General features: G+C 43.9%; 1 protein-coding gene across 6 annotated transcripts; it reads right to left on the minus strand.

Annotated features, from left to right (window-relative positions):
• Positions 1 to 848: 848 nt before the first annotated feature.
• SMKR1 (small lysine rich protein 1) lies at positions 849 to 7,830 on the minus strand. 6 transcript variants are annotated; one of them, XR_011463957.1, is made up of 4 exons: positions 7,571 to 7,830; positions 7,152 to 7,203; positions 5,235 to 5,441; positions 1,408 to 1,537 (listed from the first exon to the last, which is right to left on the minus strand). XR_011463957.1 is itself a non-coding variant. In XM_070369239.1 (3 exons), the coding sequence occupies exons 2-3, from the start codon at positions 7,152 to 7,154 to the stop codon at positions 1,343 to 1,345; spliced, it is 198 nt and encodes a 65-aa protein (XP_070225340.1). In that variant the 5' UTR covers positions 7,155 to 7,203; positions 7,571 to 7,810; the 3' UTR covers positions 849 to 1,342. The 6 variants fall into 6 exon arrangements, 2 of the variants coding, with proteins under 2 accessions (XP_070225340.1, XP_070225341.1); XR_011463958.1 differs by lacking the exon at positions 7,571 to 7,830 and adding an exon at positions 7,279 to 7,297; XM_070369239.1 differs by lacking the exon at positions 5,235 to 5,441 and having other exon boundaries at positions 849 to 1,537; positions 7,571 to 7,810.
• Positions 7,831 to 13,095: the final 5,265 nt, after the last annotated feature.

Raw genomic sequence — 13,095 nt, forward strand, 5'->3', positions numbered from 1 at the left:
CTGGTGTGTCCACAGAAACTGCTCGGATACAGCACTGCAGTGTCAGCAGAGTGGGAAGGTTGCCCCGTTTCTCAGGAACAGACAGGGTCCTTTCAGGTTAAGAGGAGCACCATCTTTCACCTGACCTGAGTCAGGGTTCCCCTGACAGCCAGCCAAGGGCTCACACTAAGTCCACACAGACGACACAGCCAGACAAGTGTCACCCCCAGCTTGCGGATTCTGAGCAAAATCCCCCTTCTCTGGTACAAAGATTCACATACTTGCTTTTCTTCTCTGATATTTACAAAATCTCTGATAGCTATGGGATTCAAAGATGGTGCTTATACTTAAAGGCGCCTTTCCTTCCATGTTACATATTTGGGGCTTTTAGGTCTTTGGGGGCCAAGCAGAACCAATTGCGGTTTTCTCTCTTAAGTATCTTCACACAGGCTGGGGAGATCCCAGAATATCAGTAGAAGGCAAAAGGCACATTTCCAGTAGTGACTCCAAGAGTCAGGGTCAGCCAGGCTTAAAAGAAAGGGCTGCAGAAGGTGGGAAGATATAAGTGTGGAGAAAAAGAGGATGAAGAGTTTGGTCAAAGAGAGAGAGGGACAAGGGCTAATTTCTCTCTTTCTCCCTGTAAATGCCATGGACAGAGGAGCTGGTGGGCTACAGTCCGTGGGGTCAAAGAGTCGGAAATGACTTAGGGACTAAGCATGAGCACCCTGCACCTGGACCACCCACCTGTCCTTCCTTTGAGCTACTGTTCCCGAGGCCTAGCGAGGTCAGAGCAGGGCTGACCACCCCGGTCTCCATCGGTGTCTGCGGGTAATTCAAGTCAGACAAGAGTCAGGCTGCTGAGAAGAAAATGGTAGTAACAAAAAAATATTTATTATTTTTCTAGAAAAAGATGAGGGAAGGAAACTGTGGTCGAAAGAGGGACCCATGAGCAAATGCAATGCTTTTTGTCATGTCTACTTTAAAAAACAAAACCCCTTTGGGCAAAAGAAAACTCGTGAAAGCTAGAACTGCCCTTGGACAGCGAGGTTCAATTCTAACCCAGATTTATAATAACTTTTAAAAGTTCTATCAATTCCACCACATTGTGTGGGAATTACCGCACACTTTCTCCCCCCCACCCCTTAACTTCTGAAAAACCAAACTGGCTCACTCACTCATATCTGGGTTTAGCTGAGGAAGTAAAATGCGTTTATCATTATCTACCACAGAAAAAGCACACTCAGTTTGCATCTCAAGATTGTCTTCAATAAAGTCTATTTTGCTTGCAACGGTGGCATAATCCTGCTTTTTCTTCCCCAGGTTCTGTTCTCTGCAGGATAGAGGGGCTGGGAAATGCTCTCGCTTAAGTCTTGCCTTTCCCCTTCTTTGTCTTGGCAGCGCCTGGCCAGCGGAAGCCGCGCAGCTGCAGGCAGTCGGCCACGTTGTGTGCGATGTAGTAGAGGTTCAGCATGGCGGCGGGGCTGAGGATGTCCACTTCCGGCTTCTTCTGCTTCTTCCCACGCGACTTGCCCCGGCCTTTCTTCTTCCCTTTAGCTGGCTTTCAAAGACAAGTATATACAACGGGGCAAAAGTTAGTTCTTATAACCTTGAAAATATGTTGAAATATGTTGAAAATATAACATTTCCCACCGAACTTAAGGGGAAAAAAGTTCCTACAGGGAAAAAAAACTGACAACAAAAAACGTTTGTATAAAGCGGTAAGAGAAGTCATATGCATCCCGATGCAGCGACTGCTTATCAGGCACCGTCCCGAGACCCAACGTGATTTAAGCGCCCAGAGACTGGGAGAGCAAGGCGGAGAAACTGAGGCACAAGACCTATACATTGCGGGCTGTGTCATTCCATGAGAGGGTGAAGTACAGGGAGATAAACCGGGGCGGGAGAGAGAAGGTCAAGGGCCAGAGGGGAATGCGTGTAGGGGGAGGGGAAGGCTGTGTTCCAGGCTTCCCCAGCGCCTCCCCAAAGATGCCCTCCCAAGAAGAGAAGCGGCCTTCTCCTCTTTACTTTTGTTAAAACAGAACAAAAAAACTCCAAAAAACACAAAAAACTAAAATAAAAGCCCCAACCTATGGCAATTAGTATGTGGGTCTTGTTTGCAGTTTGATTAGAACAAACCATAAAAAGGCATTAAAAAAAAAAAAAAAAAGCAATTGAGAAAATGACAATATCAAGTAATTATTAATTCAGTTAGGTCTGAGAGTGGCTTTGGGTCATGGAAGAAAATGTTCACACGTTCCAGACATGCATACTAAAATCTGTAGGCATGAAATGAAGCCTGAGATTTTCCTTTAAAATACTGCACCTTGCCCACCCCCACCCGACCAATAAAACAGATGAAGCCAAGGTGGCAAAATGCTTACAATTTCTGAATCTGAGATACGACTATATAGTGATTCATTTTACTATTCTCTTTTTGTGCATGTTTCAGAATTTTCCTAATAATGATTAAATTAAAATGTATTGGCTAATTAGGATCAAATACATATTTTGGCATTTGTTATGTGATACTCTCAACCTCATTAAGCAGTCATGAGGATTAAGGGAGACACGAATCTCAGGCACATAGCAAGTATCTGACACTAAGCACTTAATAAAGGGCGTTGCCATCACTTTTATCATCGCTAATCCTCATGAGTTTCAAGGGAGGGAGGTATATTCGTATCTTAAAAATGGAAAAGCAGAGGCTCGGCAAGGTCACAGTGCAAACCAGCATTCACCAGGCTCGGGAGCAGTGCTCTTGCCACAATCACACTGCCTGGTTAAGGCCCTGTGGGCAAAGGAATGGATACCATCCTAACCTGGGAACAAATGATTCCCCAAGTTTTGCTACAGCCACACGAGGCTGCGAGGAATTCTCTATTCCTATGACCCACCCATACAGAAAGTAACAGATGGGAGTATACTACAGAAAAGGTGTCTCTTCTAGGCAAGGGAAAGGAGGAGTGTGTACATTATCAAGGATGCCTGCAAGGGCTAAATGTTTGTATAAAACAGACGTCCTGTTCATAGCACTTCACTTTAAAAATGTCCTCACTTAAACAAAGAGAAACATAGTCAATGTGTTAAAAATACTAAAATACATTTTTGTTAAGTGAAATGGAGGATGTTCCTAGATATGAAATGCAGGAATGAAGATGAGACATTATGTTACAACACAGTGGCCTGGCTTCTGTGAGGAAATCCAAATGAAGAGAGACAATATGGAGCCCATATGATAACTGCATCTCCCGATAAAGCATCCTGGTGGGGTATCGGATGTACACTGCCATAAGCTCTTAAGGATTCTGAGTCTTGGCTTCCTTTATGATTTTATACTCTTTTGCATGTCAAACACACTTGACTTACCTGGAATAACTGCCAAAAAAAAAAAAAAGTGTGTTTTAATCTCTAAAATGGTTTGAGAACTAAGATTCACACAGAGTTTGACATTTTTATTCAAGGTTCTCATCTTTCTGTAGAAATTGGCAAACTGATTCTAAAATTCATATGGAAATGCAAAGGATATAAGACAGAGGTTTGACATTTTTATTCAAAGTTCTCATCTCTTTGTGGAAGATTCTAAAGTTCATAGGGAAATGCTAAGAGTTTTAAAAAAGAAGAACAAAGTTGAAGGACTAATACTACCTTATTTCTAGAATTATAAAGCTATAGTAGTCAGATGGTATTAGTGTTAAGATAGACAAATAGATTAATAAAGTGCAAACTAGACCCACATGTATATTTAGATAACTGATTCAAATAACTGATTCAACTGATTTTCAACAGAAGTACCAAAGCAGTTCAGTGGAACAAGGATAGGATAATCATTTCTATAAATGCTGCTGGAACAATGAATATCCATGTGCAAAAGAATGAACTTTAATCCATATATGTTCCATATGCAAAAATTAACTCAGAATGGTTCACAGACCTAATGGCTCAAAATTATAAAACTTACAAAAGAAAATACAGAGAAAATACTTTGTGACCTCGGATTAGGCAAAAATTTCCTAGATATGATATCCACTTTGATGTCTGTAAAAGAACAAATGGGTAAATTCACCATCAAAATGAAAATTTACGCTCTTCAAAAGATACTGAAAGGAGAATGCAAAGCAAAGCCACAGACTGGGAGGAAATACTTGCAAATCGTATGTCTTGAATGTGGTGATGGCCTAATGTCTGTACACCTATGCCAAACTTATCAAACTGTACATTTTATATATGTACAATCTATTGTGTATCAACTCTAGCTCAATAAATCTGTTAGAAAATTACTATAAAGGAATGAAAATTTTCAGTTCTGAGCTGGTTGGGTTGGTTGACTACAACCCCATGGCTCTTGGCTATTCTGGTCTCAGAACACAGAGCTCTCGACTTAAAACTCTCTGAAATCTTTAATGAAGACCATTTTAGCTTCAAGCCACACTTGCCTTCCTTCTAGTACCCAAATGCGCCAAGATCCTCCCTGCTCCCTCCTCTTCCTGCAGATCTCCACAGCGGGCCTAATTTGTTTCTTATCTTTGTGCTAGCCTTTGCTCAAATATTACCTCTTCAGAAAAACCTCCCAGACACCATGCCTGTATTCTTTCTACTACTAAGGTGACCATATAATTCATTGCCCAAACCAACACACTGCAACAAGCATTAACTGGGACTGTCCCAGGCAAAGAGGGAGGAAGTACAAATGGCCTCCCAATAACCCTCCCAGCACTGTCACTTCCTATCTCCTTGCCCCAAGCACTCTTTACTATTTAATAATACTTTTTGTTTATATATTTATTGTATGTTTCCCTACCCAGAGGTTTTATCTATGAGTTCGCTTAATTCCCCAGGACCTACAACAATGTCTGGAACACTGCAGGGATGAATAAAATATGGTGAGTGAATAAAATGCAACTCAGATGCAAGACAAACAGCTGAGAAAAGAAGAGAAGGAAAGGCAAAGGAGAAAGGGACCAATACAGGCAACTGAACGTAGAATTCCAGAGAACAGCAAGGAGAGATAAGAAAGTTGTCTTAAATGAACAATGCAAAGGCACAGAGGAAAACAACAGAATGGGAAAGACTAGAGAGATCTTCAAGCAAACTGAAGATACCAAGGGAGCATTTCATGCAAGGGTTGCACAATAAAGGACAGAAATGGCAAGGACCTAACAGAAGCAGAAGAGATTAAGAAGAGGTGGCAAGAATCCAGAAGAGTGATACAAAAAAGTCTTAATGACCTGGATATACATAATGGTGTGGTCACTCACCTAGAGCCAGACATCCTGGAGTGTGAAGTCAAGTGGGCCTTCGGGAGCATGAGTACGAATAAAGCTAGTGGAGGTGATGGGATTCCAGCTGAGTTATCTCAAATCCTAAAAGAGGATGCTGTTGAAGTGCTGCACTCAATATGCCAACAAATTTGGAAGACTCATCAATGGCCACAGGAGTGGAAAAGGTCAATTTTCATTCCAATCCTAAGGAAGGGCAACGCCAAAAAATGTTCAAACTACCGTACAATTGCACTCATTTTACATGCCAGCAAGATAATGCTCAAAATCTTTCAAGCTAGGCTTCAACAGTAAATGAATCAAGAACTTCCAGATGTACAAGCTGGATTTAGAAAAGGCAGAGGTACCAGAGATCAAATAGCCAACATCTGCTGAATCATAGAAAAACCAGGGGAATTCCAGAAAAACATCTGCTTCATTGACTATGCTAAAGCCTTTGACTGTGTGGATCACAAGAAACTGTGGAAAGTTCTTAAAGAGATGGGAATACCAGATCACCTTACCTGCCTCCTGAGAAATCGTTTGCAGGTCAAGAAGCAACAATTAGAACGTTACATGGAACAAAAGACTGGTTCCAAATAGGGAAAGGAGTACATCAAGGCTGTATATTGTCACCTGGCTTACCTTATATGCAGAGAACATAATGTGAAATGCCAGGCTGGATGAATCACAAGCTGGAATCAAGACTGCCAGGAGAAACATCAACAACCTCAGATATGCAGATATTACCACCGTCATGGCAGAAAGTGAAGAGGAACTAAAGAGCCTCTTAATGAGGATGAAAGAGAAGAGTGAAAAATCTGGCTTAAAATTCAACATTCAAAAAACCAAGATCATGGCATCCGGTACCATCACTTCATAGCAAGTAGATGGGAGAAAAGTGGAAACAGTGACAGATTTTATTTTCTCCAAAATCACTGTGGATGGTGACTACAGCCATGAAATTAGAAGACTCCTGCTCCTAGGAAGAAAAGCTATGCTAAACCTAGACAGCATATTAAAAAGCAGTCACTTTTTAACTTGGTCAACAAAGGTCTGTATAGTCAAAGCTCTGGTTTTTCCAGTATTCATGTAGGGATAAAGAAGGCTAAGGGCTGAAGAAGTGACGCTTTTGAGCTGTGGTGCTGGAGAAGACTTTTGAGAGTCCCTTGGACAGCAAGAAGATCTAGGCAGTAAATCCTAAAGGAAATCAACCCTCAATATTCATTGGAAGGTACTGATGCTGAAGTGAAGCTCCAATACTTGGCCATCTGATGTGAAGTGCCCACAAACCGGAAAAGACCTTGATGCTGGGAAAGACTGAGGGCAGGAGAAGGGGGAGAATGGGGCGACAGAGGATGAGATGGTTGGATGGCATCATAGACTCAATGGACATGAGTTTGAGCTAACTCCAGGAGATAGCGAAGGAGAGGGAAGTCTGATGTGCTGCAGTCCATGGGGGTCGCAAAGTTAGAAACGGCTAAGGGACTGAACAATAACAACAGTCCACAGAAAGAATCCCACTTGGGACCCTAGACAGGGCAGCAGAAGCCAGGTGCCTGACTAGTCGCTCTTGGTATGTACTGGCGCCCTGGGCATTTTCTCGGTGTGAAAATTGCTCCGCACAACCAAAGGACTTCAACCAACCAACTCACAAAAAGAGGGCCTGATTCTGCGGTTACAGTCCCCTTCGGCAGGCGCAGACCACCAAGAAAACCCCTCTCCCCCCTCATCTTTACCCAGAGCGCTCAGATCACTGGGCTGGACACCGCCACCCCACGACCCTTGGAGATGAAGGCGCCAATCTCTTGGCCCGGGCAACAAAGCTTAGTAAAGCGTGCCTCTACAAGACAAACGGTACTTAAACCAATTTAAAAAGTGCCTCGGAACCTCTTAGACGTAAGTAGAGTGTATTACCATGGTAATGCGTTCTCAGTTGAGCCGGTGAGTATGGCAAGGGTTCCCAATCCTGAAAGAAAGACAGAGACCCGAGTTCTCCGCATCGCCTGGGGGCGGCGCCCCCGCGCCCATTCCTGCCGCTCACCGGGCTGCCGCCTCTGCACTCGCCAGCGAACCGCTGCCGGTCCCGGGACCTCGCCCCGTTTGTCTGGGACCGGCTCCCGCGGAGCGGCGCAAGGAGGCCGAGGCGCTCAGGGGAGCCCGGCGGGGCAAGGGGGCCGTCAGCCACCGAGCGGCCGCCACGCCGGACTGCGCACCCGCCGCACGGATGTTCCGGGATGCTCGTCTGCGACAAGTGCGCCTCTCGGGCGCTGGAGAGCCGCGCGCACAAACGTCGGGAGGCGCGCGCCGCGGGGGCGGGGCCGCGCAGTGTCTACCTGTTGCCTGGACACCCGGGCCTGGCGCCCGGCCGTTGGCAGAGTCCGACCCGCCCACCCCGTCCGCGGAGCCCTGCCCGCCTTCCTGACAGACGCCGCCAGCCCTCCCGGATACGCCGCGTTGGCCGGGCCACTGTCCCTCGAGCGACTCTGGCTAAGGTTGCGCGCGCGTGGAACTCAGGCTCGGCGCAGCGGCGGCTGGCTCCGGGCCACACCCGGCCGGACGGGGCGGGGGTACCGTCTTGGCCTTGGAATGGGCGGATTCAGCTGTGAGTGTGAGCTCTGCCACTCACTGACTGACCTTGGAGAAGTTAGCCAAGACTCCAGTACCTTTTTTGGGAAATGAGATAAAAGCCTTTGAGGGTTGAAGTGAAAACAACATGCGGAAATGTCTTAAAAGAGCCTGTAATAATAGAAACATTACAAAATTAAAAAATTTTTTCATGATTTATTTTGGCTGTGCTGTGCGCAGGCTTTCTCTAGTTGTGGCAAGTGAGGGCTACTCTCTAGTTGCAGTGCTCTGGCTTCCCATTGTGGTGGCTTCTCTCGTTGCAAAACACAGGCTCTCGGCACTTGGGCTTCAGTAATCGTGGCACACGGGCGTAATTGCCCCACTGAGATGTGGAATCTTCCCGGATCAGAGATGGAATCCATGTCCCCTGCATTGGCAGGCGGATTCTTAACCGCTGGAGGAGCAGGTTTGAAGTCCTACAAAATGGTTTTTAAAAGAGCCTGAAAAAAGTTCTTATACCGGTTGTGGGATAAAGCAAGAAAGGACCCAGTAGAGGGAGTTGTGCTTCCAACCGTCAGCTCATCCTGACATCCTCCCTGCGGAGGGAGAATACAGTTTTGGACCAGGAACCTCATTCATTTTAATGACTCATCTCCTTTCTTTTTATTCAAGTTATCAGGCATCTATCATGTGCCTGACACTCAGTTTTGGGCCCAGGAATTCAGCCGTAAATGCAACAAAGTTCCTTTTTTCTTTGGGTGAGGGACAGGGAATCATGTGGGGGGCATGGCAGACATAAAAATGATAGGTGCAACAGGATGTATTACATTGAGTTTATTAAATTGATGTGATGATGGCTGACAATTCTTAGACTGGTGGATGGGGAAGGTCTCTCTGAGGTTTAGCTGAGATTTGGACGATGAGTCAGCTATGTCAAGGTCAGGGGACAGGACATTGCAAGCCCAGGGCAGGAGGAGGAGACTGGACTCAGATGCAGGGGCGGGGTCCTGAAAGGCTCTGCAACCAAGGTCAGGTGTGTTTTTGTTTTCCTTCATATGTTTGATGAACTGGCTTCCAAAGGCGGGGTATTTGTGCACCAAGTTCTCATATATTTCCTTTCTCTAATCCTTCATCAGCAAAGCAAACCCAAGTTCCAGCTACTTTTAGGAGACCTGTGCTTTCTCCTCTGCTGGCCCCTCTCTTAATCCCTGGGTTGGGGCAGCTCATACTCTTTGCTTACAGTCAATGGGTCATCACAACTTTCTCAGGTTAATGTCTACCTGGCTTAGTTTCAGATCTGTTCTAGTCCTGCTTTTCCTGAGTTCCAGATTGGAGGTCTGAAAAAAAAACAAACAAACATAAAGCACAAGAAAGCGTGAAAGTGGACAGGTGGAACATAAAATGGATGTCTAGTGACAACTGGTACAACCTCAATGGCAGCACCATTTTCCACTGACCGAAAGAGTCATCAGTCTTTGCACTGGAGAAAGCCTTAGCACTGACCTGCAGGAGGTGAGGAGGGCTGCTGAGGTGTGGGGCTGAAAGGCAGACTTCCTTACAACAAAGAGCACAGGTTGCTGTCAGAGTCAAAGGAAACTGTCATCGACAACATAAGCATTTTTCTTAAATACCAGTCCACTTAAGAATCACTTAATGTTCAGGACTTAAGATCCATTTGTTCTACAAGAACTGAACAAATCTTCCTGTGTAAACTGGAAGATGATGTTAAATTTAGACAACTATTTAAACTCACATTAGAAAAGCACTAGTTAATTTTATCTGTTTATGAGTACACATCCTTATGTCTTCTTTATAAATAGTAACATTAACTGTGCTGTTCTTAAAAAAAATTGCCAGAAATAAAGTGTGCATTCTTAGAATATTCAAACTTAGAATATTCTGTCACTATCTTTCTTAGAAGTTACATTTAAAAATTCCTATTTCTTCCTTTTTACTCTGGTGGTTTCTTCCTTCCTCCCTCCCTCCTCCCCTTCCTTCCTTCCCTCTTTTTTTTTTTTTTTATCTCATTAAGTTCAACAGTATAGCACTGCATTCACTTCATCCATTGTAGCCTGAATTTTGAAGAGGAAGTTGTAGAAAAAATAAAATTCTTTGTAGATAATCTCAAGCACTAGGGGCCCAACAGTGAGAACCTTGGAGTGCAGTAAGACCAGGTGGGGCAGACTCAGGAAATTATCTAGGGCTGGGGCTGGCAAACTCAGAAAGTAAATGTTTTAGGCTTTTCAGGCCTTGTATCCTCTTTTTCCAACTACTCAACTCTGCTGCTATAGAATGAAAGCATTTATAGACAACACATGAACAAATGAGCGTGACTGTGTTCCAATACAATTATTATGGAAACTAAAATTTAATGTCCCATAATTTTCATGTGACATATTTTTCTTCTATGGATCCCCCCCACCCCACCACCTAAGCATTTAAGAATGTAAAAACCATTCTTAGCTCACAGGTTGTATAAAACTGCCGGTGGGCCAAATTTGGGCTATAGTTTGCTAACCCCTGAGCTAGAGAATTTAAATTTAAATGTTATTCCTGCTGGAGGATTCTTTAATAGGGTGGGAATAACCAGTAATTATTGAATACTCATGTTTAACAAGCATTATTCTAAGCACTACTATATTGATGCATTTAATCCTTATAAAGGAAAGTTATGACCAACCTAGACAGCATATTAAAAAGCAGAGACATTACTTTGCTGACAAAGGTCCATCTAGTCAAGGCTATGGTTTTTCCAGTGGTCATGTATGGATGTGAGAGTTGGACTGTGAAGAAGGCTGAGCGCTGAAGAATTGATGCTTTTGAACTGTGGTGTTGGAGAAGACTCTTGAGAGTCCCTTGGACTGCAAGGAGATCCAACCAGTCCATTCTAAAGGAGATCGGTCCTGGGTGTTCATTGGAAGGGCTGATGTTGAAGCTGAAACTCCAATCCTTTGGCCACCTGATGCAAAGAGCTGACTCGTTTGAAAAGACTCTGACACTGGGAAAGATTGAGGGCAGAAGGAGAAGGGGACGACAGAGGATGAGATGGTTGGATGGCATCACTGACTCAATGGACATGAGTTTGGGTAGGCTCCGGGAGGTGTTGGACAGGGAGGTCTGGCGTGCTGCAGCTCATGGGGTCATAAAGAATCAAATACAACTGAGTGACTGAACTGAACTGAATCCTTATAATTCTGGTGAAAGTCGGTAGTATTATTACCCCCATTTATAGATGGGGAATCTGAGGCATTGGAGAAGGAAATGGCAATCCACTTCAGTATTCTTGCTTGGAGAACTCCGTGGACAGAGGAGCCTGGCACGCTACAGTCCACGGGGTCACAAAGAGTTGGACCTGACTGAGCGACTAACACTACTACTAATCTGAGGCATAGAGAGATGAAATAACTTGTCATTTACCATACAGCTCATGGGGGCAGAGCCTGGATATGCCAACTCACCAAGTTGGGTGCTGTACCGTCAATCTGAGCCCTTATGCTGTATGGCCTTTCTGGGTAAATTATCTCACATCTTGCAGCAAAGACAGATTTTCATAGGCATCCACATGGAGGATCTTTGTCCTGCTAGCTCCATTAAGCATTTGAACAAAAAGTTACAGAATATTCAAAGTAATGTTTCCATTTGGAGGCAAGGGGACAGATGGTGCTGTCTTATTTAGTAAGAAAGTCACTGTCACCAAAGGTGTTTGGGCAGAGGTGGGATGACTTTTGTACTCTTGCAGTTCCTTTGAAAGGCTTTGGTTATTTTCTTTTCCATAAAATAAAAGTAAAAATTTTAAATCTTGCTTTTTGAAATTTAAGTCTGACTAATTACTAAAGGAGCAAACAGGCTATGCATCCCCCACAGCCCACTCAGACACAATCTCATTCAGCTTACAGGAGCTGAGAGTCTGAATGGCCAGAAGAACTGCTGGTAGCAAATTGTATTTCAGCTGCTGCTGAGTCACTTCAGTCGTGTCCGACTCTGTGAGACCCCATAGACGGCAGCCCACCAGGCTCCCCCGTCCCTGGGATTCTCCAGGCAAGAACACTGGAGTGGGTTGCCGTTTCCTTCTCCAATGCATGAAAGTGAAAAGTCAAAGTGAAGTCACTCAGTCATGTCCGACCCTCAGCGACCCCATGGACTGCAGCCTTCCAGGCTCCTCCATCCATGGGATTTTCCAGGCAAGAGTACTGGAGTGGGGTGCCATTGCCTTCTCTCTAGCTTTGGCCTATTGCTGTGAGAACTGAGTGAATCTCTTAACCTCATCCCCAACACAACATACACACATGCACACACCCTGTCCTTCCCGTCTATACCTTTTCTTCTAACATTTCTTTTTAAAGTTAACCTCTTTTCTTTTTGGCTGCACCACATATGGGATCTTAGTGACAGAGGTTGAACCTGTGTTCCCTGTAATGCAAGCTTGGAGTCTTAAGCATTGGCCCTAACATTTCTTAGCTGGAAAATGCTGGAAAGCAGAGTTAAGGAAGAATTATTTAATTATTTGATATATTAAATTTAACCATACAAGAGAATACTGATATAGAAAAAGAGATCTACAGGATAAATAAAAGAAAGAATAGAACAGTACATTGTGCTCCTATCTGTAAAAAAAAAAAAAAAAAAAAAGTCGATGACAAAGAGATGGATATGGGAATTTTCTGAAAGAATAAAAAATAGAAAAAAACACTGACAGTGATTAATTCTGGGGAACAAGATGAGATCTGGGTTGAGAGATTACATTTTCCACTGTGTACTCTGAAAATTATTTGAATTTTTTACACGTACCTTCTTAATAAAAATACCAACACATAAATGTATTCTTCAGTTTTACACATGTTCCCTCATGTCATATCCTCTACCCAAGGCTAAAATTTTCTTTACTTGAATCTCTTTTGGCTGCATCAATAGCTGCAAGTATTTTCTTGCATTATACCTCTAATACTGATAGAGTGAATGAACCAACATTGCTATTTGTTAGTGTCTGATGAGTTTCAGTGGGTTGAATGGTGACCCTCTAAAAGCTATGTCCATGTCTTCATTCCTGGAAACTGTGAATATGGCAAAGATGTAAGTAAGGATATTTAGGTGGCTACAGAGCTCATCAACTATAGCATCCAATGAGAGCAAAGTCATGAGTTTGATTGTATAAACCAGTGTCATTTTTGTCCCAAAATCACAGGTGCATTCTTTTTTTTTTTTGGCTGTGCCATGCATCTTGTGGGATCTTAGTTCCCTGACCAGGGATTGAACCCAGGCCCTGGCAGTGAAAGCATCGAGTCTTAACCAGTGG

This window comes from Bos mutus, chromosome 4 (genome assembly GCF_027580195.1).
Source record: "Bos mutus isolate GX-2022 chromosome 4, NWIPB_WYAK_1.1, whole genome shotgun sequence".
Lineage (NCBI taxonomy): Eukaryota > Metazoa > Chordata > Mammalia > Artiodactyla > Bovidae > Bos > Bos mutus.